Raw genomic sequence first — 27,209 nt, 5'->3', positions numbered from 1 at the left:
AATTGTAGAATGTAGAGCTCATCAGGATACAATTCCCTGTGGAGCTGATCAGCAACTCTTCATGCCACACTTCACCACTAGAGGCTTGCTACATAATTAATGGACTTTTGTCATCAGAAACATTCTCTGCATTAAAACACAAAACAACCCAGAGATCCTGTTGTGTTCAAATTAACTCACCTATACATCGCCCAATCCAAATACAGTGCTGGTCATATCTGGCTACACACGAATCACAACTGTGACAATGCATGGATCTCAAAGGTTTTTTCACCTGATCAAGGATGCCAGAAAGACAATTAAAACACAGTCCTTCAAAATATACATATATTTATTGCTTAATTTGGTCTCTTAGGTACCCATAATAAACTGAATTGGCTATACATACACACATGTACAAAACACAACATTCATCACTATGAACCACCATCCCATCTTCAGTCTTTTGGGTGAAAAGGCAACATAAAAATGTATTAAATAAGTCTCAAGAAGCAGTCAAACTGGCTTAGTAAAACAGAACTCCCAATCTGTAATTGTTCTCTATGCAGTTTTATTCTGCCCACTTCTCCTGCTGCCACAGAATGACCGGTTCTTCAGTATTAACTGCAGTGTTGGTCAGGGAGTAACTGAACTGGAAAGACCATAATCAGCCTGTACTAAAGAACATAAGAAGAGCCCTGCTGGATCAGACCAATCCTGTCTCACAGTGGTTAGCCAGTTCCTGCCTCACACTATGGCTAATCAGTTCCTCTGTATGGCCAACAACAGGCACAGAGGCCAAGGCCTTCCTCTGATGTTGCCTCCTGGCTCTGGTTTAGTGCCTCTGGATGTGGAGGTTCCCCTCAGTCACCAAGGAGAGTGATGGACTTATCCTCCATGAATCTGTCCAACCACCTTTTAAAGCTGTTTATCCCTGTGGCCATCACTACTTGGCACATGTTGCTAAAAAGCTGGCCAGCCAGCACAAAGTGGGGTCAAGAGGATCTGTCCAACATCTAGGAAGTTCCTGTATTCAAGCCTATGCATATGCATGTGAAAATGAACAATGAAATAAATACAACTAAGCATTACAGCCTGACTTACGAGACAGGATGTGCAAAATGTTCTGAAATCTAAGGAGCCAGATTCTGCAAGGGTAATAATGTTCTGAAAGACAAAAGTGACTGTAATCATTGTTATATCTCACAGCTACAGGAGTAACAGTAACTTTTTGTAGACTGAGGATTCTTGGTATCAAAACCTCCTGTACTCGTTATCTTTCTTTTGAAATCAGACAGTGATGAATGAGATGTGGTGGGGTTTTTACCAGTTTAAAAATACTTTCATCTAAACAGGCCATGTGTTCATTGCAATTATTATAAGAATATACAAAATAGTCATACACCCAGGACAATAACTGCACATTGACCCCAGGCAGAGCAGACATCATGAGATCTACGATTAGACCACCTTAGGTTAGCAAAGATGCACAGCTTTTCAAAGCATATCTTTCTTCCTCTTGCTCTTAGCTTTTTCTATATTTACTCTCTTCATTGTCATATTCGTCATAGTATCTGATGAACCTCCTGTTCCTATATTGTTTCATCTCATATCTTTTAAAAACTGTAACTGTGTGGGCACTAAGTTAACTATTTATTGAGCATGGCTTTTCTTTTCATATATACAAGGCACAGACAACTTGCAAGCAGGATGTGGCACCCTATAAGAGACAATGAGAAGTTTAAGGAATGCAAAACCAATATAACAAACAGGTATATTATAACCTGCACTTTGAAACACCACCTAAACCCAAAATATGAAAAAGTAAAAAGTATACAAAATTATGAACACTCAATGTATCAATAATAGCTGTATAAGGAGAAAAACTGTTAGTATAAATAGGTAAAAATATATCAAAAATGAATTAAGCTATATGACAAATAGATGGATTGCCAGCCTAACTCCATTTCTAGTGACTCTTCATCTGACCATTTCTGTATTGTTCTGTTTATTCATATTTTAAATTTAAGACAACAATTCACCAGTAAATGTTATTTTGCATCCTATACAGCAGTGTTTTTGGCTCCTTGCTTTGAATTGGTAGCTGTTTTAAAGCTGAACAAACAGAGTAAAACAGAAACAGTCTGATGAAGATCTACTTGAAACAGGCTGGCAATCTGTTTGTTATGTGTTTTAATCCCTTGTTGATGTATTCACACATTTATACTATCCATTTTCCTGTGTATTTATACACACCTGGTTAGTGATTCATGGAACATTGTTCATAATAGTATGCTTGTTATATTTCAGACATATTGTGGTTTCAGGTAGTGTTTTTAATTTGTAGTTTACAATTCACACCTACTTTGGATATACCACCTTCTTGTACTTTTGTAATTTGTTTTTGCTTCTTTCAGTGGAAGATGCCCTAGACTCTCTAACTTGACCTTATTAAGTGACGGACAGAAAGAAAAAAACCTCATTTTCTTGTAGTGGTGACTGTGTTCCTTGCTGCTCTCTCAATACCTTCCCCAAGCTTTGGCAACAAGCAAATATTTAATGATATTGTTAAGATGAAATTATCATCAAAATCCTCAGAACGGGCTGTATGGTCACTGTCACTATAGGGGAAACATGGAAGGAGTTCTTTCTGAACCAAAATACCTTTTTTCTCTCTTCTTCTGTAGTCTTAATATATCCAGGATCAGTTCTGAATATTTTGTAGAAATAATAGAGAATCCCGACCACACCGGAAAAAAAAGAAAACTGAGAAACTTTATCTGAAAAATGTGATCTCCAGTTAAGGGATAAGTTTTCATATTCACATATTGGTGCTAATAAGCATTTAATCAGAAAATGTATATGCTTCCTATCTACACCTGCTTGAGACAGCTCACAATTAGGACAATAAAGCAAAATCAACCTAAAAAATAAAAAGGAACTTTAAAAAAATCATGCCAGTAAAACAAGCCACTAAAATAAATAAAGTTCAAGAAAACCAAGGCAAGCCAATAACAATAAGATGATGCATAAAAGAATGCAAAACAAGTAGAAAGTCAAAAATTATATTAAGAGAAGTTCTCAGGCTACAAATAGGCCATAAAGCAGTTGGAACCTCTTGATTAACAGCTTGTGTAAAGAAGACTATTTTGGCCTAAAACCTAAAGGAAAGTAAGTTCAGCTCCAGATAAGTAAAAATTTCCAAACACTAGGTGCAACTAGCAAAAACCGGAAGATTCTTTTCACTTACCATGAAGTCTTCCTTCTTTGTGATCCTGGAGTGGTCCAGTCCAAACTCTTGGGATCATAGCTCCTCCTCTTCGATAGCAGGGCTTAAGAAACTTGACCCGAAGGGGAGGTGCTTGGTCCTCGGAACTCAGTCCTTCTGCAAGCCATCACACCTCCCTAAACATAACTCCAACAAAAAACAGGAGAGAGAAACCTAGGGAACTACATCCTTCTCTCTTAGTCACTGCTTAGTCCCTCTCCTAAGGAACCCCACGGAGGGACACCCCATCCTCAGGGTGTACTGTAAATGATCGATAACCACCTCCAACTCCGCAGCCCCAGTTCAATGCTGATACCCTCCAACACAACTGGGTGGGTAGGACTGGACCACTCCGGGACCACAGAGAAGGAAGACTTCACGGTAAGTGAAAAGAATCTTCCATTCTCCAGTGGTCCCAGGACTGGGCCAGTCCTCACTCTTGGGACATAAAAAAGCCTTGTCCCGGGGTGGGCCAATCAGCTTTGTCCCTAGACCACGTGTTGGAGGACCTTTCTGCCAAATGCAGCCTCAGCCGAGGCCGCTTTATCAATCCTGTAATGCCTAGTAAATGAATGAACCAACTTCCACATAGCTGCCTTACACACAGCCTCCAGTGAAGGAAGGGCCCTATACACCACTGACACAGCTGTCCCTCTAAGTGAATGAGCAGTCACCCCTTTTGGGGGCTCCAATCCTTTTGCTTTATAGATCTCACAAATGCATCCCCTAATCCACCTGCTAATAGTGGAGGAGGACATCTTGCGCCCCCTATCTGACATCCTAAACGATACAAATAGGGATTCCGACTGGCGAAACTCTTTGGTTCTATCCAGATAGAAACTAAGGGCCCTACGGACATCCCAACAGTGCCACAACTTCTCCTTCTCATGAACTGGATTGGGGCAGAAAGATGGAAGCACAATATCATCTGCTCTATGAAAGAGTGAATTCACCTTTGGCACGAATGCCGGATCAGTGCATAGCACAACTTTATCCTGGTGGAATACACAGAGATCCCTATGTATGGAGAGAGCCTGTAGCTCTGACACTCTACGTGCTGAAGTGATACCCACCAAAAACACTGTCTTAAAGGTAAGCATCTTAATAATACATGACACCATAGGTTCAAAGGGCTTGCCACACAGCGCATTCAAAACTGTGTTTAAATTCCAGGATGGGAACCTATGCATCTGCGGTGGATTGATCAGAGCCACCCCCTTTAGAAAGCGCCTGATATGCGGGTGCATAAACAAAGACTTGCCCTTTTTGGACCCTCTAACTGCTGCTATCGCTGCCACTTGTCTCCGTAGTGTGCTAGTACTGAGACCCTTCTCTAGTAAAAGCTAATATCACTGACACTGCAGCCCGTAGAGGATCTTCCCTTTTTCCCGTACACCAGGCATGAAAAACTTGCCAGGTGCTATTATAGGTTCTATTGGTGGAAGTCTTCCTAGAAGACAACATAGTGTCTACTACAGGGATGGAATAACCTAGGCTAATCAATTGCTGCCGTTCAACCTCCAAACAGTGAGCTGAAGCATTTCTGGTCTCGGATGCCTCAACCTGCCCTGAGAGAGCAGATCTGATCTCAGTGGTATCTGCCATGGAACCTCTACTGCCAGTCTTTGAAGGTCCTGAAACCAAACTCTCCTGGGCCAAAAGGGGACCACAACAATCACTTCCGCCTTCTGCTCCTGGACTCTCTGCAGGAACCTTTGGAGGACCTGACAAGGAGGAAAGGCATACAATAGAGTTTGCGGCCAGTCCGAATTTAGGGCATCGATAGCCATGGCTTCCCTGCTTCTGGTCCTTGAAAAAATACTGTGACTTCTGGTCCTTGAAAAAATACTGATGATTGTCGTCCGACGTGAACAGATCCACTCCCGGCGTCCCGAATCTCTGACAAATCTCTTGAAATGTCTCATGATGTAGGGACCATTCCGACTGGTTCAGTGATTGTCGGCTGAGCCAGTCCTCCACCACGCTGTCTTTTCCTGCTACGTGAGCGGCCTTGAGGGACAGAAGGTGAACTTCCACCCAGCTGTCACAGGCTGGGGCCAGGCTAGGCGAAGTCCAGGGGCAGTCCAAGGTCTGTAGCTGGGTAGCAAGGAGGGTCCAAAGCGCCAAAACTGAATCACAGTCCAGGTATCGTAGGTCAGAGGTTCAGAAGCCGAAGTCAGGGGGTCCAGAAGTCAATGCCAGAGTCAGGGGGTCCACAAGCCGAAGTGGATGCTAGAACATCAAGTAAGTGACTAGTTGCTTCCACAAAGCCTTCCCTCAAAGCCCACAACTATATAGCCCTCTGCTGTCTGTTGCCCATTTGGGCTAATTGCTGACTCAGAGGGCAGCCAGGATCCTGCTGAGACTCAAGCACCCTCACTCCTAGAAGGGCCAGAATCCTTTCAAAACTCAGGGTTCAGGGAGCGTCTTGCTTGTGAGCATTCAGAGGAAGTCTTTCCTCTGAATGGACAGTAGAATTGACCACAATGTCTCCATTTGGAATTTCTTTGTGATAACTCACTTGTTTACCCACTTCAGATCCAGAATCACCCGGATATCTTCGTTCTTCTTGGGCACCCCGAAGAAGACCGAGTATGTACCTTGAAATTTCTCTGTCACAGGAACCGGTTCTATGGCTTCTATTGATACTAGGTGATTGATTGCTGAAATTAGGGTTCGATGTTTTTCGGGAGAGAGAGACCTCTGTCCTTCCAAAAAACAGTAACGGAGAGGCGAATAAAATTCTAGAGAGTAGCCGTTGGTTACTGTGTCCAGCACCCATCTGTCCGTTATCATTTGATGCCACATATGAGAGAATCTCTGGAGTCTTCCTCCTATCCGACCCATGTCCAGTGGTCCGTCCCAGTCATGCTGAGGCAGACTTCTTAGAACCTTTAACTGACTGATTCTGTTTTCCTGTGAACGGGGTTCTACCATCCCTTGACTTTGGTTGCCATCTTGTTCTGTAAGGCTTAAATGAGGGTTGCTTGGAGTCTCTTCGGTTACCTCGAAAGGACTGAAACCGCTGTTTCGTCCTGTTATCCCGTCTCTTAGATGGTAAAACTTTCTTCTTATTTCTATCTTCAATGAGGTATCCGTCGAGGCCTTCACCAAAAAGCGAAGACCCTTTAAATGGAACTGCTGCCACCTTAGACCTAGCCGATGGGTCTGCATCCCAGTTTTGTAGCCAGGTGTTTCTCCTGGCCGTGACGCTAGAAGCCATGGCCCTTGCAGATAGTTGAACAGCCTCTAGAATGGAGTCTGATGCAAATGCAGTAGCTAGCGTAATCTTCTTCAAGGAGTCCTTAACATCCTTAGGAAGGTCATCCCTTTTTGCCAGGTCAGATAGCCACATATATGAGGCTCTACAGAATAGGGACGTTGTGGCCGATACTTTCAAAGAATTGGCCGAGGCCTCAAAATCCCGACATAAAGCTTGTTCAATGCATTTATCTGTGGGGTCCCTTGGCATCCCGTCTGTGTCCATTGGGAGAATGGAATTAGATGCCAGACTATTGACCGGATCATCCACCACCGGTAACTTCAACCGCTTGGCTGCCTCTGGAATAAATGAATAAAACTTCGAAAAATTTGATGAAACAGTTTTTGGTTTAGCCGGGTGTTCCCACTAAGACCTAATGATAGAGAAGAAACCTGAAGGCAATGGAACCTGTAGAGGTTTGGACCCCGATTTTGGAATGATGTCTTCCATTCCCATTGGAAATTCTGCATCCTCCTCATCCTTGCATTTGGGAGTGTATTGCATCTGCAGCATACGAATCACTTTTGGAAGTAAGCGTGAGTACACGTCTGCAGGGAAGAGTTTGGAATGAGTGGAGGTGACCTCCTCCTCCTCCTCTGAAAGCTCCCCAGTATCTGGTGACGAGGAAGCATCCGACATATCAGAAGCTTCTTCCTCTTGATCGGAAGAAAAGGAACTTAAGTCTGTCCTGCTACGTTTGGCAGGTCTAGGAGAAAAACTTTCCCCATCCCTATTCGTCTCTGTGTGTTTCAGCTTGGATGCTCTCTTGCCTGTGGGGACCAGGTTGGCAACCACTGAGGCTGCCTGACCCTCCTTCCTCACTATCTCTTGTATCCAGGAAAGGAGATTAGCCTTCACTTCATCTGCAGCGTTATCAGCCTGGTGGTCTTTCTTCCTGTGCTGGTGAGTCAGCCAAATCCAGATCACAGGTGCCCTCCTCCATAACTGCTCCCTTGGGAAATCTGGAGGCAGCGGCCATCTTAGGCTATAAAGCACTGTAAACACAAAATGAAATCTAAAAAGGCTTCCATTCCCTCCAAAAAAAGGGGAGCCTTCCTTCATAATTCTCCCCCCCCCCACCAGTGCTCCAATTAGTTTCCTTTTCTATTTCCCAGAGGCTAAAATCCCTAGCTGCGCCTCCTGCAGTTAAGGAGGAGGGTAAATATCAGTAGAGAAGAAGAGGGAGGGGGAGGGGAAGGGTGAACTATGCTTCAAAGCCTCAGCTGCTATACATAGGCTCACAAAGCTATTTTTCAAGCGTCCTGGCTATACTAGCAGTGGGTAAATGGGGAATTGGGGCTAGGTCCACAAACCTCCTCCTTTCCCCCCCATCGCCCTGCAGGACGTTCTTCCCTTGCGATTCTTACCAGCACCAGACTCAGTCGTGCCAAACGTCCCGCTTTCAGCGGTCAGGGAGGGCTACATGCTGAGCACCGGTCCTCTCCCAAGCACCCTCATGTTCTCCCTTCAAGCTGGTTCTGTCCCTTCGTTGCTATCCTGCAGGCCCCCGGGTTGTTTCCCGAGCCGCGTTGTTTCCCGACCTCCAGCACGTCCGCCGGGCCAGGAAGTGAGGGGGGGGAAAAGGCGTGCGTGTGTCTCGCCTCCGAGACTCCTCTGACGCCTTGCAGAATGCAGGAAAGGATCCCGCCCCTGAATAGCAGTGCGATGGCCACTATGCAGGTACAACTGCTATGCTCATTTTATCTTCTTATCTTCTTTTTTTTTTCCAGGCCAGGAGCCTCAAAGGGCTCTAACAGCACGTCCTGCTTCTATGGCAGGGCTAAACAAACTGAGTTCCGAGGACCAAGCACCTCCCCTTTGGGTCAAGTTTGTTAAGCCCTGCTATCGAAGAGGAGGAGCTATGATCCCAAGAGTGAGGACTGGCCCACTCCTGGGACCACTGGAGAACCCCCTGTCTCTGGTCACTAGCTGATTCACGTCTGTAGACTGTAACATAGAGAACAGAGCTTGAGAATAGGATCATAACTGGTGGGCTAGATAATATGGGAGGAGGAAGTCCTTCAAGCATCCCACCTTCAAGCTGTTTAAGGCCTTAAAGTTAAGAACTTTTAACTGTGCTCTGAAGCAGTTGGGTAGCCTGCGTAAATCTTTTTAAGACAGTAATCAAACCTGAATAAGATCTGAGCATGGATCACTACAGTCAAACCATACTTTTTAAGGAATGGCTGACAAATCAAAGCTAGCTAAAGGCACCAGAGGAGACCAATAGTAGGCCTGAGCTTTCAACTCTAGGCCAGGATCCAGCAGTATGCCCAAGCTATGGACCTCCTCCTCAGTGGGGGAAGTGTATCTCCCTCCAGGACAGGCCAAGTCCTCAGTTCTTGAGGAAGCTTTGTTATTGACCAATTGTACCTCACTCTTTTCTGGAATGCAATTCAGTTTATTGGCCATTACCTTCCTCACACACCTCTTCAGGACTTCCACAGATCAAGCTGACTCAGATGTTTAGGGGAAATAGAGCTGGATGTCATCCACACATTGATGGTACTTTACTTCAAATCCCTTGATGATCTCTTCCATCCCTGTGGGATTCCAAGTATCATCCCTGAATATCACCTTCTGGAATTAGTCAGTCAAGTAAAAGTGGAACCACCAAAGCACGGTGCCCTCCACTCTCAGCCCAGCCGGACTCTCCAGAAGATACAATGGCTGATGGTATCAGAAGCTCCTGAGAGATCCAGAAGAATCAACAGAGATTCACTTCCCTGTGAAGATCATTGCTCAGGGTGACAAAGACCATTTCTCTCCTACATTCAGGCCTGAATCTGGAATGAAAGGGGATCCAAAAAATCTGTACACTCTAAGGCTGCCTGAACTTGTATAACCACCACAGAGTCTAGCACCTTGCTCAAGAATGGAATGTGGGCTAGCAGGCAGTTGGTAATCTTGATCCCTGTTTAGGAGGGATCTCATGATTACCTCTTTAAAAGGAATTGGAATTACGCTTTCTTGCAGAGGGGCATTTATTACCTACCAGATGTTCAATCAAACTACTCAGGCTCAGTACTATCAGCCGCAAAGGGCAAGGGTCAAGACTAGACAGGGTGAGCTCTACACTTCTAAGCAGCTTGTTGTCTTTATCAGTTCTCACCAACTGAATATCATCTATACATGTAGAATCAGACTGCACTCCAGTAACATCCTGAGATTTAACCTAATCAGACATGGCATCTATGTTGCAACTGATGCAACTGATTTTTCCCCATAAAATGTATCACAAAAGTGTCACAGGAGGCCTGCATTCTTCCTTAAGCAATCCACTAATGTTAACTCACAATTATTTCACAACAATTTAAGAAGCACCAAACTATTTCTAAGGCTTTACAAATACAGTGAAATAACTTTTCACTGAAATATCTAATAAAATTAACAGGATTAATCTTATCCCTGTTAAGTCAGGTTCAAAACTTTATATCTATAAGGTTCAGATAAACACCTTTCACTACTCATTTGATCAAATCCTCTCCTCTTCCCATCAATATATATGCTACATACTTGGGCAGCAATAGCATCAAATGTGTTTCTTGGGAGTTAGGCAAATTTATGCTTGCAACCCTAACTGGAATTTACCCCAACAGTCCTCAGGAATTAATTCAGATAACTGTATTAATGAGATTTCATTAGACACCATGCATAAAGAAAATGCCACTTCAAACATGAAGTGATAAACACTGATATTTAGCCCTGGAATAGATTAAAGCTGGCTTGAAACAGTAATGTGTCCACTGTTATATTTTTAGAAGTGTTTTACCACCTGAAAAATAAAGGTCTCTATGCAGTAACAAAGGAGATACAAGGCAGAAAATATAACACCTGTATGTCAGACTCATGCAAATAAGCTTTGCAGCAAACTAGCAGTTCTGTGCCAAATGCAGATATGAGAAGACACCTCTCCTAGGAGAAAGAGCCACACAGAAATGTTGCCTGTAAAACATACTTATTCTTTAAGCATGCTGCAACCTACTAGTTTCCTTTAAACTCATATAGAGACATGGATAAGCTTTCCATGGAAAACGAAGGATGTTAATATCTAGAAGAACAAGACCTGTTTTTAACAAGACATATTCATCATGCAAAAGGATATCAGGCAGGAACCAGATGAAACAGGTCACAGAAATCCAGAAGATGGAGCCAAGCAAAAATGCTACTGGGAAATATCTCAGTTTATTGAATCCTACAAACTGCCTGAAATGGAAGTTAAGAAGACATTTTAGTACAGCATCTGAAATGCAATCCAAATAATCATTCAAATATTCCTGAGGTTATTGTGTTCTCTTCATAAAGTATGGTTGAGGGCAGAACTCAAAGAAAGAACAATGAAACTGTTTCACATTACAGTCTTCTTATACAGCAATTACTTCAGTATTGGAAAACACAAGAAACACAACATGCTACTTTTAACAATCCTACACTTAAAAAATTCAGTTTAGGCATGTGCTAAATACTAAGCTTGGCTTTCCAGATTATGTGCACCAGTGATCTGTACTGTAGGAGTGGGCACAAATTGAACTACAAAGCAAAATTTGTGACAAATTTTGCCCTGTTTGTGGTTCCTGAACAGATGTTTGTGACGGGTCCACCATAATGAACTTTCAGAGCAGGTTAATGCTGTTTGTGGTTCATGCATGGCACAGAAAACCAGGGTTTAAATGGCATCTCAGTCCCTTTAAGTCCCTGCTTTCTGTTCCTTCCTTGAAAGCCTCAGAAACTGCAGAGTGGTGGGGAGTCGCTTCCCTCCAATCAGCTGTTTTGTGCTGTCTTCTGTAGTTGCTAAAGTTTAAAGGGGCTGCAAAAGACAGCACAAAAGAGCTGTGGGGTTGGGAGGAACTCCCAGCCACACAGCTCTTTTCATAGGTTTGAGCTATGCAGTGTGGAGATGCTCCCCACCATGCAGTAGTTTCATGCTGTCTTCTGCAGTCCACTTAAAGTTTAAAGATGCTGCAGGAGTCAGCCCAGAACAACTGATGGTGGGGAGGAGCTCCCTGCTCATCAGCTGTTTGGCACTGTCTTCTTCAGTCCATTTAAACTTTAAAGGGCTTGCAGAAGACAGCCTGAAATACCTGATCAGCTCAGCTGTTTTTCAGGCTTTCTGCAAACCCCTTTTAGAGAGATTGTGGTCCCTTTCAATGGGGTTTGCAGGGCTACAAACCAAACAAACTGGTTCCGTTCATTAATAGACGGTTTGTGCTTACCCCTACTGTACAGTAAATTACATGTGTAGACAGTGCTTTTTTGTAGAAAAAGCCCAGCAAGAACTCACTTGCATGTTAGGCCTCACTTGCATGTTAGGCCACGTGGATGCCGCATGGCGGGTTGGGCCAGCTGGAACCCCGGCCAGTCCAAGTGGAGCTCTGCTCCTCTGGGCTCCGGCAGAAAAAAAGCCATGTGTGTAGAATTGCCAGACTTGCCAACCTGCAGACAAGTCCATGTGGGAATATCACAGTGTGTAATACAACCCCTGGAATTACCTAGTTATCCCTGAAATTCAGAGTATGCTTTAAATCTAATCAGTACTGGTAGAAATAACTAATTTCCATTTGGATTGTGCCAATCTTTCAATGCTATATACCATATCAACAGTTCCAATAACCATTTTCTGCAACACAGATTCAACAATAATGAGAAAGGTAGGTCTACATACCTTGCAAATAGGGAGATGATAACACATATGAAGAGTAGCAAGCTTCCTTTCAAGAGCCAAGAATCAGAATTTAAATCTACTACATATCCTATAGCCCACATCAATATCAATGCCATCACAAGTAACAGCAAGAACTAAGAAAAAAAGATAAGAGATTTCATTGCAATGTGCTATGGAGGCAACCAAGTGAGGAGAGGGAGAGAGAGAAGAGAAGGATCAATTGTGATTATTTAATGACCCCTGATATAATCTTGCCTGTTCATCTCAAAGCAGAACCAACCTAGCAGACAGCAGCAACCCCTCCACCCAGAAATGCCACAAATACAGCTGTTTTATTTAGGTCAATATGTGAAAGCTGTCACCCCAGCTGTCTTTTTTACCTTGTTGCTGTTTGATAATTCCACAATTCAGACTCTAAGGAGGCTCCTGTTGCCCCCAAGAGTAGTTCAGAAGACAGTATTTTGCAAATGTCAGGCTTATTTAGAAAATTTGTATACTACCGGTATAGGGGAGCCTCTGCCCAAAGCACTTTACAAATCAATATGTAATAAAAACAAAATATTAAAAGGTAATTCAAAACCCAGCATTAAAAAACATAAATACTTGAGTGGCTTAAAAAGAATAACACTTTTCATGCTTAAAGTACAGTATAAAATGTAACCCTTAATTAAACAGCCTGGCTCCTCAAAGACAGTACTGTAGGTGCCACATCAGCCTCAAGGGGAAGCACATGCCATAGGCAAAGTGCCACTACTGAAAAAGCCCTATCTTTTGTTGATGCATGCCTCATCTTTGAGCAGAGCTTGAGAGGAAAACCTTAGCTGGCAGGCTGGACAATATGGGAGCATGTGGTTCTTCAAGGAGAGTTTTAGTGCTTTAAAAGGAAGAACTAGTACTTGAAATTGCCTGGCAGTAGTTGATCCATGACAACAGCAGAGTGGAAAATCCCTCAGTTACCAATCTATGCATTTTGCCCCCACATAAAACCAAATCAAGTGCATTTTCCACTATATGCATAGGGACCAGAAATTTCTGGAACAGCCCATGTTTTTTACGGTGGCCAAGAAATCCTGAGCTGTTCTCATCTGCAGTGGCCTCTGCATGGACCTTGAAGTGCCCAAGGACAACTAACCTCAGGGTCTTCAGCACCCAATCTGACAGCTCAACCAGCTCAGGCAGGGAGACTACTGAGTAGCAGGGCAGGCAGTACACCAACATATTTTTTTTTTTTTATCCAGAGGTCCCAGCATCAAGTACATACACTCAAAATGGGAACTCAGCATAACAAAGCACCTGGTAAATGCTACACAGGCCCAAAAGACCAAACCATCCACCAAGCCTAGGCTAATGCTGAATCACAAAACCAGAGGGGGCAAAGTTGGGAGAGAGTCACTGATTCCCATTTACCCACCCAGGTTTCTGTGATACATATCATATCTGTCTCCTCATCCACTATCTAATCCTAGATTACATATTTAATTTATTTGGATCAACCTGGCATTAACCAGAAGCACTTTCAGGCTTAGTGGTTGATCAATAAGATTGCCAGGGTCCTTTTGGTTAGAAAGACTAGAACAGGGGTGTCAAGCCTGCAGCCCGCAGGCCAAATCCGACCCACAGAGGCTTCCAATCAGGCCCTCCAGCAACTGGCTGTTGTCTGCTTCATTCTCCCTTCCCTGCTGTGTTCAGTTGCTATTTTGTATTTCTCCCCAGCAATCAGCCTGCCAGCAAAGCAGCCTTTATTTGCTCTCTCCCCACTCCCTTTTCCCAAAGGGAGGAGGAGCCTTAGCCAATGAAAGAGCCTGGCTCTATAGCTCTGCTGGGTGATTAAGTTTGCCGGACTCAACTAATCACCCTGCAGAGCTACTGAGCCCAGTCTCTCTTCCTTCCTGGCTGAGGCTCCTCCCTCTCGTGCCCTGGGGGAAGGAAGGAAAGAGCTCCAGCTTCCTTTGCCCAGTCCTCACCATCAGAAGAAATACAAACAGCACTTTTAAAACTAGCAATGTTTTATTGAAGGTATGAGCTTTTTGCCTTGCTACAGAGAGAGAAAGAGGGAGGGAGATTTGTTGGGCTTGTTATGGGTGCAACTGGGTTTCCCTCATCTTTTTCATTGTATTCATGCCCTCCAGTCTTTCTCAATAGGAAAGTATGTGAACTATTTAAAAGAGAAATAACAACAAGCTAGCATTAGGCTGAGTGTGTGTGTCTAGCCCAAGTTTACCCAGGAAATTTCCATTGCTTTTTCTTTCACATTTTCCTTTTATTGGGGATCTTGAATTTAGATTTCCCAGAGAGTAGGCTGATACTAATCATTGTACTTTGCTGTCTCTGTTCTTGTACTGCCACATAGGAGTTGTAGTTATTTTTCTGGGAAGCTTCCTGGAGTTGTGTCATTGCAAATCAAGCGTGGATGCTTTGAGTCAGCTTTGTCTCTTCTCAAATGGAGTGAGAACTAGTGCCTAGGTTTGGTTTGGTTCAGCAAAGCTCACGAGAAGCCTCAGCAATCTGAAATTTCGGCAATTTTGAGACAGGAACAGCCAATGGCTTGAAATTGTCCAGGTTTACAATGCTACCAATCCTGTTCTTCACACAGCACTGAAGGCATCAAAGGGGCTTCCGGGTTCCGGCTCTGAGGGAGCAGACGCCTGCTGACTGAGCTCCGTTGAAGGGAAGTACTGTTGTTTGGTTATTTTTCTGGAGAATATAGTTTTGCAGACAAGCACATAGCCCTCAGTCTGTGCCATGGCGCCTTCACATAATCTTGACCAGCATATGAAGCAATTTATGTACAAAAGCTCACAATGCCCAGCTGCTTCATGTTTTCCTCTGGGTCTGAGGCTCAAAGCATTGACTATGAGATCTTTGTAATGAATGTCAATAAATCTAAAGTAGGTTTCCAACTTATCGATGTGCACACTTGAACAGCATATTCAAGACTGGTACAGCACAGACATTGTCTGCCATTTTTGATGCAATAATTCATAGGAAGAGAAGACATTTATCAGATTGTAAAACAAAATACTGCAAGAGTGCTAATGTTTTAAGAAAAAATGGGGTTTGTCTGCACCCCCTTTATACAGTTTATATGTCCACTACCTGGCATTATATTTTATGACACACATGGCCCGTCCCGACAAGGTCTCATTTATGTTAAATCCAGCCTTCATAACAAATAAGTTCGACACCCCTGGACTAGAAAGACGGATGGCCCTCCTTCGTCTCACCTGGCCCATCCTATTCCCGCTGTCCTATGCTCCTCTGCTTAGCAGTACCTCAACTAAGGCACCTCCTCCCAAGCATATTTACCCACAAATGTGATAAAACTCAACCCGACCAGCCACAACCTGATGAAACTGAAGGGGATAGGTAATAGTTGCCAATCCTTTTATGTGGCCCAAAATCCCACTGTCATGGCTCCCAAAGAAATGAGTCACAGAAAAGAGCCAAAGACAAGCTTATCCCAAAGGATTGCATTTCTGACAAGTGCTGACTTTTAAGTCATTCACTCCAGATTACCTGAAGAACAGATTACCTTCCATCATACACAGGCACAATGATAGAAAAAACATACCTGGGGGAATTTTCCCTTCTCTGCAGTTATTAAAAGTACAAGAGCTTTCTTAAGGCCTGAACTTTGCAACTCTATGACTCCCTTGCTTAATCACTCTTATCTCTGTGATTAGGGCATGGACCCTCCTGGACCCTCTAAATCCCAAATAAGAACTTTCCACCAAACTGAACTTTCTTCTTACTTCTACCATTCTATAACTCCACCACGCATTGTATCTTGCTGGATTAAAAAAAAAAATCCCAATTTCAGTAAATTTTTGTTTTCATGCTTCACCTCCAGCCTGTCTGGTTAAATCTGACAACACCCCTAATTTATATACAGGCACTTTTTATTTTAAGTGTACTGCTGCATTCCAAGATCTGTTTCTGGGTGTAATACCTCATATCTTCCGAGTAGCCTCAGAAACCTGGAAGTTTTCCTGGCTCTCATTCTTTCCTCTTCAGTGATCAGATGAATAATTAAGCGATGTTGAGTTTGATGAGCAAGGTCAAGCGGTGTATCTCCCTTTAAATAGATGTATTAATTACTTTAAAAAGTAAGAAAAAATCAGGTGGTTGATTTTAAAGTCCAATTAACTGCCAAGCCTTATAGGCTATGCTTAGGAAGGGGCTATTTTAAATGCAAAATCACAAAGCACAATGTAAACGTCAAGCCATAGGTTGATCAATAGGTCCAAGTCTTAGACTTGTGCACTACTTAGTCTCCTTCCTCTAAACCCCTATTTTTTTGGCAACTGCATATATCTGAAGCAAAAACTATGGTTTAAGTTTGCTTTCAAAACAGAATTAGAAATCATGATTTTATTATGGTTTCCAGATCTCATTTGAGTGGCGAGTAGAAACCATAGTTTATGGCTCAGATATAATGGCAAATTTGGCAAATTATGGTTTGCAACAAAAAGACAGAAACAGCATGAAAAGAAAGAGGGAAGGGGGGGGGGGCGGAAGCATGCAGGCAATGGAACCATTCAGGTAATATCAAAGCATGCTTTGGCATTATATATGAACCAGGCAAATGTTAAGCTGGCATCACAAAACTGTAGAAGTACTTAAAACTGAAGACTAGAAAAGAGGTTAATTACGTAAAACAAATTCAATTATGATAAATTAATGGAGTAGTATATCATTGGTAGTTTGAATAATTGCATTCTCTATGTGCCATGCAGTCAGACCTCCAAGCAAAGTTGAAATAAAACAACATTATCATCCCTAGAGAAAATCCAGAGGGATCATACAGAGCAGGATGTTTAAGAATTCTAAAGTGCAACAGGATTAATAAAGGCACAGGCTAAATCCCTCAAGAAGTTATTCTTCCATCTCACAACTCTCACATTTATTTAGCTGTTCCATTTGAAATCACATATTTAATTCACATAGTGGACAGATCTCTTTTTAAAAAAACACTAACAATCAGCTACCTCTCCATTTCCAACCAACAGAACAATCTTTAGAAATCTTCCTATTGATTTTACTCAGTTATTTATATCTTCATAACACTAATGTTGCATCTTCAGTGTCAGTGTCTTAAAGTCTGTATTAGTATTTTATGTATATTTTAGGTGGTATCATATTTTAGTGTATAATAATTATTGTATATTTATATCACCTTTTATTGGTTTTGAATTGGACTTTTATGAATTGTTTGCTAGTCTATGACCGTTATAAATAAATAAATAAATCTCCATCTTTTTTCAGTAATACTGTAATTTTTTTTAAAAAATCAACAACTACAAGCTAGTGTACAAAGTATGGTCACTCAGTGTGACCAAAGAGTTGGTCATGCTCAGAGGAACTGTTTTTTTTCTTTTGAACTGCAGAATGCTAGGCCATATCAAAAGCTGTTATGGAAAGTACTTTGTTTCAAAAGCAATTTGCCATGTAACTGGCAATAGAGTTGCTATTTGATAAACCCTCTTGGTTCCACAGAATAAGTCAGGAGATTCTTTGGATCCCAACCAACATTTTTGCAGGACTTCAAACAATGTATGTATCAAATACACAATTTCTGTAATCCTTATAACCACATGAAGCATGGTCAGTATTATTCTGCAAGTGGGTTGGGATAGGGATTTGCCTCAGGCCATGTTGGGAGATTAAGCTTTAGTTAAGACTTGAAACAGGGTCTTTCTGGCTCACAGCCACTATCCTGCATTAATTCATAAGGAGATCTAATTGCTACACAGGTTTTAGAATTCTTGACTTTCATCTTTACAATGTGATTTAAAACTTGGTAGAGATTAAGGCACGCAGGTGCACTCATATTCGATTTCTGTTCTCTGCTCAGAGCTCATCTGTAATTTTGAAAAATGGAACAGCAATGTAACATTTCCTGGAGCCAGGGCTTTTGTTGTAGAAAATGCCCAGCAGGAACTCATTTGCATGTTAGGCCACATTCCCTGACACCAAGCCAGCTGGAACGGCATTCCTGTGCGTTCCTGCTCAAAAAAAGCCCTGCCTGGAGCTATTACTGCTCTTTCATTTGAAATAAAATTCAATATTCTTTGACTTTAGGGGGAAAGGATACAGTTCAGAGCTGTATTTCTGAACAGTCTTGCAATTTTATTAGCTATAAGAACCTTCATAATAAAACCAACTCACACCTTGATGTTTTTGATCTCTAAACTGGATCCAGCTTCTAGAAGGAGATCTACAGCACTAACATTTCCTGCTGCAATGGCACAATGCAATGCAGTGTTCTTTTCTATGTTGTCTACAGCATTCAGAGAAGGATTAAACTTTAATAAAAAACGAGTGGGTTCCAGCCTAGAAGGAAGTAAAGGTATATAAAGAAATTAGCCAAGACAAGGCACCTCACTACAGAAATGCTCTCCTTTATCAAATTATGTTCTTATCATTAGATGTGGCAGGCTGATACCTGGAAATCTAAGAAAACTTAAACATTTAAGATAAATACTTACCTAGGAAAGCTGAGGTCTCTCCACCCCCCAGTATAGAATGCAGGTCTCAAAAGTTACTGGTGTAAAGACAGCTCTCTCTTTCTTCTATTTACCTCCCATGCACAGAGTGCAAACACAGGCACTGATGTGATATTACACGCATATTATAAGATGAACTGAACAACCTTTCAGTCAACTAAGGAAAATGGGATCCTATGAAACAGATCTTCACCATCTTCCCCCCTATTGACCACTGAGAAGGTGATGGTGGAGGTTGGCCCAGCATCAAGGACAAATTACCTCCGGACATAAAGGGCTGCAGTGCAAAGTAAGAAATGGGTGAAATCACTGGTACAAGAGGCTTTGCAAGCTTCAGAGAGTGGGGATTTTCACCCACTTCCCTTTCCTCACTAAAGTTATACATCATTTTGTTCCAACAGATCCCCTAGGCCCAGGGCCGGCGCGTGGGAGTAGGCAAGGTAGGCAGTTGCCTAAGGCACTACCCCGCCTGCCACTTCCCCTTCCTGGGAAGGCGCTGCTTGCCTGTTTTGAGCATGGTGTTTTAGCGCCGCTTGGTTGCTTTCAACCCGAAAGTGGCCACCGTGCTCTTTGGAGGCTTCCTCAGAGGCTTTCAACCCAAAAGCAGCCGGGTGTTGGGAAACCTCTGAAGGGCATAGTGCAGGGGGAAGGTGGCAGCGCGGCAGCGTTCTTGTGTGCCACCCATTTTTCTCCCCCCCACTTACTGCCCTGCATGATGACATCACTAGTAACATCATTGCACCACGTGTGTGCTTTGCACGCGCAACATTAACTTTGTTAAGGGAGCTTGTCGGGGTGGGGGGCGGCGCAGGGGTCTGCCTGGAGTGGCAGAGCCCCTAGCACCGGGCCTGCCTAGGCCCAGCTTTTCAAGGGCTACTGGGAAAGAAGAAAGGTGGTAAAAATCCATCAGTTCCTTCTGCTTGCAATTTATAGATCCAACTCAAAATTAACGGAAGCAGCTCAGGTTGGCAAGAACCCATTTGAGCAAACAGCGATGTTTAGATAAATTTATCTGGCATGATTGGACTGGTCAGAACAGAATTGCATGGTGTGATACTTCCCTAAAGATTACTTGTACTAGACCAGGGTTTCCCAAACTTCCCCCCCCCCCACCCGTGGCCCGGTTATTTTTACACTTCTCCTTCATGGTCCACTAAAATTTGGGGGTGGAATCAGGAGACTTTGGGGGTAGAGCCGGGAGACAGAAAATGATGTACAAACAAACCTAAAACTCTTGCTATATATATTTTTAGGAGATGGAATTTTGCAATGCAAGTTTAAAAATAAAAAATCAAGAAGAAGCACAAAGATCACATAGCAGAAAACTAAAAATATAAAATGCTCTCATCCTGGGAAAACATGAAATGGCAGCCTGGGAAAAAGGCCCTGTGGCGCTGAGTGATAAAGCAGCAGTACTGTGGTCTGAACTCTCTGCTCATGACCTGAGTTCAATTCCGGTGGAAGCTGGATTCAGGTAGCTGGTCCAAGATTGACTCAACCTTCCATCCTTCCGAGGTCGGTAAAATGAGTACCCAGCTTGCTGGGGAGAAAGTGTAAAAGACAGGGGAAGGCAATGGCAAACCACCCCTGAGACTGACAGAGAGAGAGAGAGAGAGGGGATGGGAAAAGACTGACAGAAAGAAAGAAGAAATGAATGAAAGGGAGGGAGGGAGGGAGGGGGGAAAGAGAAAGGAAATATGAAGGAAGGAAAGAGGAAGGAAGGAGTGAAAGAAAGGAGGGACAAAAGGAAGAAAGAAAGAGAAAAAAAAAGAAAAATGGAAAAAAACGGGATGGGAGCAACCCACTTTTAGAAATACTGACTCTCGCTTTGTGCTGAATTATCTCAGCTCCGTTTTCCTCGCCGAGGAGATGGTTGGTGACCCTGCCTTTGGTCACGACACTAACATAGCTATCACTGAAATAATTGGATCTGGTTAGCTCAGTGCAAGAACACAACACTTATTAATGGGTAAGATATTGTAAATGGGCCACAAATATGGCAAGAAATAAACAGAAGCAGCAGTATTTTCATGGGACTATGTTTCTAATCATCTTTGGCATGGTAATTTGAAGTATCTTTCAGTGACAAAAATTAACAATAATAAAAGTAAATTAAGCTTTAACGCAACCCCCCTGTTCTTAATGATGCTTTACAAATCAGCACTGCAATCAGTACTATGCTAGCTAGATACTACATTAGAGAATAAATTCTATGGTACACAAGATAACTAGCATCTAAAAAACCTCAGAAAATGCTCTTTTGTTTGAAGAAGTTTTAGATGGTAGAAATATGCTATAACATATTGCAAAACAATAACAGTTACAGCAAGAAAAAAGAAACATTGGGGATTTTCTTATCAAAAACTCTGACAATAATTGGCATATATCATTCATAGAAGATGCACTTATAAGGGCCACATCATAATTTCCATAATAAAATCCAACTTTCAACAGCTTCCCAGTTAATTCTGAATAACTGCTCTGGAAATAAGCATATGACTTATTTATCCCTAATGGATCTCTTGAGCAGGCATTGCAATATAATAGAATAAGCAGTTTGTTATTTAAATTCATACTCACTCAAGTACTTTATGGGCTGCTAGCATAAGAGGGGTTTGTCCATTGTGATCTGTTGTATCTACACTCTGAATATGAAAAGATACGAACATTTCAGGCAATGAAGTTAACAGCCATGTCTACAACTAGAGGTATAAATTGGCACTGCTATACTGAACTAAATGAAGTTACATACTCCATTAACCATTTATAGTTTCCTTACCTGAGTAAGGAATGATCTGTTGGGAATACTAACAATGCAGTCCTAAACAATCTTACATCCTCCTGAATTGACAGGAGTCAATGGGTATACAAAAGAGTATCTCTGTCTAGACTGTAGTGCAAGACTACTAATTTTTAAGTACTGTACAGCAAGTAACATTACTTTTTAAAAATAAGCACAAAACACTAAGAAAGTCATGGGAGAAACTGTAAATGAATATCTAATTTCCATATCTGTTAAATTTTCAGAATTCCAAAATTTGCATTTGAAATGTGTTTTTCAACCATGATAGGGCCTGTAAAATGGAGCTGTTCCACCAGGTTTTTGGATGAGGTGGCAGGAATCTTTCTATTTGATTGGTTGGCCTGCCCCCTACTGCCCTTCCCCCTACTGTATTGTGGTGTTGTATTGTGGTACTATTTTTTGTGCTATGTCATCTTGCTGAACCATTCTGTTGCACTTAACTAAATGTTGTAATTGGTTTTTATTATTATGTTATTGTAATTTTATTGTGATTTTATTACTATTTTGATGTACTCTGCTCTGAGTCCCCAAATAGGGGAATGGGCAGAATATAAATAAAATAATAATAATATGCGTTCAGGCTTGAAGCAAAACTCATATAAAATAAATGCCTATGTTACAATTAATAGCTGCTGTGCCTGTGAAATTATGCAGTGAGATGTTTATGGTAGCACAAACAATAGGACTCAAGTATGATCTGCTTGTTCATTTATTCACTCAAGTTTTATTCCACCCTTCTTCTAATGAGCTCTCAGCAGCATGCATGGTTCTATCCCTCCCCATTTATTCACACACAACATGATTAGGCTAAGAAATGGTGACTGGCCAAGGTCATCAAGTGTGCTTTATATGGTATAGTGGAGATTTAAATCCGAATCTTTCTTGTCTAAGACTTCAACCATTGCACTATAATGTTGATAAAGCTACACAATAAAAGGTAAAAATAGTCCCCTGTGCAAGCACCAGCCGTTTTCGAATCTGGGGTGACGTAGCATCACGATATTTTCCTACATGATAGCACCGCACAAAATATGTCACATTTAGAAAGTAAAACAAAAGACAGTGTACTAAAAAACATACCTGACCATATGATATGAGGTAAGCTATGATGGGCATGTGTTGAAAAAGCACAGCCAACTGCAGGCTGCTGTATCCTTCACCATCAATGAGAGCTGGGTCTGCTCCACATTTTAACAACAATATAACCATAGATAAATGTCCTTGTCTGAAAAAAGACAGAAGCTATTTAACACTTCTCTATGGATCAAGCCCTATCAGTAATTTTTTGACAAATGTGTTGAATCCTATGCACTGAGTGCACAGTTGTTCCTGTGGATTAAACCTTTCCCATCTCTTCCTTCTTCCTGCAGACTACAGTGCATCTTGAAATCCAGTTTCTGGGGGATGCTGTGCCATAGGGAACAGCATGGGGTTAGATGTAGTGGGACAGGGAATTCACAGAAGATACAGGGACCCAGCATACTGATAAAAAGTCAACACTGCTGACAGCCTGAATTCTTTAAAGGAGAGCTAGAGTTCTCTGATGTAGGATTATGCATTTAAAACAACACTTGTTCATAATAGCCAAAATACTGGGAGTTAGCAAACAAAAAGAGATAGCCCTACAATGAAGAAATGTTCATGGTTGTGAAAAAAACACAGGGAGATACCATAAATGACTGAATACTTATATAAATAAAATAAAATACATTTAAACTATAAAGAATTTAAAATATTTTTTTACTTTAAACTTCTACAATTCTATAAATAGAAATAATTTTGTTTTATCAAAGCTTCATGGATAACTGTGCTATAGCCCTTTTCTAGATATGTACTGACCATCTGTACTTAATTTGTACTTGTACCTGGAACCTTACATAAATTTCTGGATCTAGTTAAACAATTGGAACTGGACAAAAACCTTGCATTGTGTGGATATGGCTAGAAATATCCTAAGGAGTCTATGAAAATGCCAGCACATCAGTAGACCTGTAGCCTTCTGCTTCTGCTCAAGGATCTCTAGATTGAGTCCAGTGTCTTATTTGTTGGAGATAGGAAATAAACAACAGTTGTGGAATTTAATGTAAATTTTGCACAGTATGCAGAATGAATGTATTCTTATAGGTTTCATTTCATTATTTAGGTGATAGCCTGATGGTTCACTGAATCTGTTTATCAGAAATTTTCTTTCTCATTTTCCTGGTGCACAGTTAGTGCCCTTGAAAAAATCACTCACCAAACATAAGCCAGTGCTTGTGACTGTTACAGTAATTTCTCATTAATAGCTATTTGACTGCCATCGTAAATTCCAAGAAAAAGAACACTGACACTGCAACTGGAAAATGATATTTAGCCTTCACAATCTTGCTATTGTATCATTTGTATCCTATATAGATGTTATCCTTTTGTATGATCAAAAAGAAGCAATTCAACAGAAATATGCCTTTTCACATACACACTTGACTATAAACTTTTCTGCATGAGCTTTTTTCATTTTTAGATTTGACTTAGATAGAACAGAAATGTCATACATTCACATTTATTTGTAAGAGCTTTCAACAGTGTGATTTGTGTATCTTTGAAAGTTTCATATCTTAGTTTATCATGTTTAGTTAGATTATGCATTTGGAAAAACAGAGAATTACTGGTCAATAAACCAAGGTTTTCACGCTGAACATGGTATACATATATTAATTTCTGATTTTCAGAAACTTGGGCCTATAAGTAGTGAATGCTTGAGAGAGCATTCATTCGCCACTTAGTTGTGTGATCTAGAGGTTTGTATGTTGCTTTAATTCATTTAGGTTTCATGTAGCTTTTTGGTAATAACCCCTCATAGTGAGTCTGGCACACAACCATTCAGCCACCAGGATACTCATTTGCAACAAAATCATTTTCAGAAATTCAAAATCTAATTTCCCTTAACAAACCACATCAGCGTACTCTACCGTTCATATACATTAAATCAAGTTGTATAAGCTGGTATTGTTAAGATCCATACCTAACAGCCCAATGAAGTGGAGTTGAATTCAAGTCCCCTCCTAGTTGATCTACAACTGCACCTTTAGAAATAAAGAACCTGAACGATAATAACAATACAAGTCACTGCATAAATAAATTTTGGATCAATATTAAGACAAAAGCATACACAAATGCCCAAGCAAAGTCTTTTGAATCAGGTAGATATATCTCTGCTTCAGCAAAAATATCACTGAACATTTACCTACTAAATAATGTAAGGAAGAACCTATCCAGTAAGTGATAATACACTCACATGCCAAACAATGTGCTGAGTAATTTAGAACTACCTTAATATTCTTATAACTTCAAGACTGTTTGTGTAAAGGCACTAGAATAATTTTAGAAAAGTCACCAAAATAATGTTTCAAAAATGGTATTTCAATGAACCAAATATGGCAATGTCCATTGCTAAAAAACTATCACTGTACACATGGTATATTTTTCAAACTTTTAATTACAGCAATACACCAATGGCTAGGATACAAAGAACCAAGAAATTGTTTGTTTGGTGTTTAGACTATTTTTCTTTAAACAGCAGCACCCCATATTGCACTGCCTGCTACTTCTGGAGTGGTATTTCAAACACACTTTGCAATAGGAGTCAGCTGTTCAAAGCCCAAAATTCACATACATTACCACAAGTGGCAATTAAAGGTCCTTTAAAGGGCTCTCAGTCCTTTTAGACGTCTTTGAAGTTTACACTCAGCTGGAGAAGGCATTTAAAGGAACTGTGAGCCCTTTAAATGCCTTCAGAGTTCACTCATCATGCAATCATCCGGCTTGGAGAAGGTATTTAAAGGGACCAAGATCCATTTAAATGCCTTTCCCCCTCCACTGGAAACAATGGAGGCTGGGGGCATCTTTTTCTGGGCCACGAGAATTGGACTCGCTGGTCCAATCTTTTTGAAACTTGGGGATTTTTTTGAGGAGAGGCATCAGCAGCTATGCAGCAAATTTGATGCATCTACCTCAAAAAACAGACTCCCCTATAGCCCCAGGTACCCCTGGATCGATTCTCCATGATAACCTATGGGGAATGGTCCCCATAGGCTATAACAGAGCAAAAAAAAATTCTGGCTTTCCCAAATATTTACCAAATCCAAATACAATACCAGTATTGGGATCTGGGAATATTGGGAAATACTGACATTTTCCAAGTTCAATATACCCAAACCCCCCAAATACTTTTTTTTTTGCATACCCCCTAATTGGTAGTCTCCCACAATTGCTATTGGAAGTGTTTTCTTAACACTATAGTTAAGAAGGTTTTGTAGAAGGTCTCATGATTTTACTTGTGCATCTTTTATTAGTACCAGAGGAAAGATCCATGAAATATGATGTAACAACAAAGAGGGCACTTTTCTATACATGTGCAAGACTATCTTTTGATCACCACTAACTACCCAGATCAGGAAGACTTGAGTCCCAACCTGTAAAGTCTCATTTTAGAAATCGCATATTATTGGGATTGCCCTCAGGAAAACTGGTCAGGAGAGAGATCAATGCTAGGCTACTATTTCAGTTGCAAAACAGGGTAATAAACATAGTCAAAAGGGACATTAATACACAAACATTTAAGATGAACTAGAACTGGCTGCCCTCATATATTTCCTTCTTTTGTTTCTTTATAACTTGTTTTATTTCATAGAATCATAGAGTTGGAAGGGACCTCCAAGGTCATCTAGTCCAACCCCCTGCACAATGCAGGAAACTCACAAATACCTCCCCCCAAATTCACAGGATCTTCATCTCTGTCAGATGGCCATCTAGCTCTATTAAAAAACCTCCAAGGAAGGAGAGCACACCACCTCCTGAGGAAGCCTGTTCCACTGAGGAACTGCTTTAATGATCATGAAGTTCTTCCTAATGTTGAGCCGGAAACTCTTCTGATTTAATTTCAGCCCACGGGTTCTGGTCCTACCTTCTGGGGCCACAGAAAACAATTCCACATCATTCTCTATATGACAGCCCTTCAAGTACTTGAAGATGGTAATCATATCACCTCTCAGCCGCCTCCTCTCCAGGCTAAACATGCCCAGCTCCTTCAACTTTTCTTCATAGGACTTGGTCTCCAGAACCCTCACCATCTTCATTGCCTTCTTCTGGACCCGTTCCAGCTTGTCTATATCCTTCTTAAAATGTGGTGCCCAAAACTGAACACAATTCTCCAGGTGAGGTCTTACCAGAGCAAAGTGATACCACCACATCGCACTGTTGACTCATGTTCAGCATATGGTCCACTAAGACCCCTAGATCCTTTTCGCACATACTACTGCTAAGACAAGTCTCCCCATCCTATAGCCATGCATTGGATTTTTCCTACCTAAATGCATAACTTTATACTGTCAGCTGCTTTGAGGTCCACATGTTAGAAACCAGGGATTTTTTTTTTTTACTGGAATGCGCAAGAATGCAGTTCTGGTTGGCTTGGCACTGGGGTGTGTGGCCTAATATGCAAATGAGTTCCTGCTGGGCTATTTCTACAAAAAAGCCTGTTAGAAAGGCAATTGTACCATGCAACCTGTGGCCTAGGTGTCCTCTGATCTAATAAGGAACACACCAAGAAGTCCTGTGAGGAAGAAAACAAACAAACTAAAAGGTTCATTAATAGATTGGGAGAACTAAATACAGGAAACAAAGCCCTCAGAAAACTCAAAAGTTCTCTGAGGAATACAGCAGCTTTGACATGGGGTCTTATACCCTTTGCG

General features: G+C 41.5%; 1 protein-coding gene across 1 annotated transcript in view; it reads right to left on the bottom strand.

The window, feature by feature from the left end:
- The window catches only part of ZDHHC13 (zinc finger DHHC-type palmitoyltransferase 13), a 53,313-nt gene that overhangs the window by 10,745 nt on the left and 15,359 nt on the right, over positions 1-27,209 (bottom strand). Inside the window, exons 3-12 of the mRNA XM_060262015.1 lie at positions 24,482-24,559; positions 22,561-22,705; positions 21,258-21,322; positions 18,342-18,504; positions 16,121-16,246; positions 12,172-12,305; positions 10,615-10,715; positions 2,644-2,768; positions 1,084-1,146; positions 181-274 (exon numbers count right to left, since the gene is read on the bottom strand). Of these exons, the coding sequence (XP_060117998.1) occupies positions 181-274; positions 1,084-1,146; positions 2,644-2,768; positions 10,615-10,715; positions 12,172-12,305; positions 16,121-16,246; positions 18,342-18,504; positions 21,258-21,322; positions 22,561-22,689 (1,000 nt within the window). The 5' untranslated portion in view covers positions 22,690-22,705; positions 24,482-24,559. The remainder of the gene's footprint in view (positions 1-180; positions 275-1,083; positions 1,147-2,643; positions 2,769-10,614; positions 10,716-12,171; positions 12,306-16,120; positions 16,247-18,341; positions 18,505-21,257; positions 21,323-22,560; positions 22,706-24,481; positions 24,560-27,209) is intronic.

Source organism: Heteronotia binoei, chromosome 21 (genome assembly GCF_032191835.1).
Source record: "Heteronotia binoei isolate CCM8104 ecotype False Entrance Well chromosome 21, APGP_CSIRO_Hbin_v1, whole genome shotgun sequence".
NCBI classification, from domain to species: Eukaryota; Metazoa; Chordata; class Lepidosauria; order Squamata; family Gekkonidae; genus Heteronotia; species Heteronotia binoei.
This window is presented reverse-complemented; position numbering and strand designations above follow the sequence as displayed.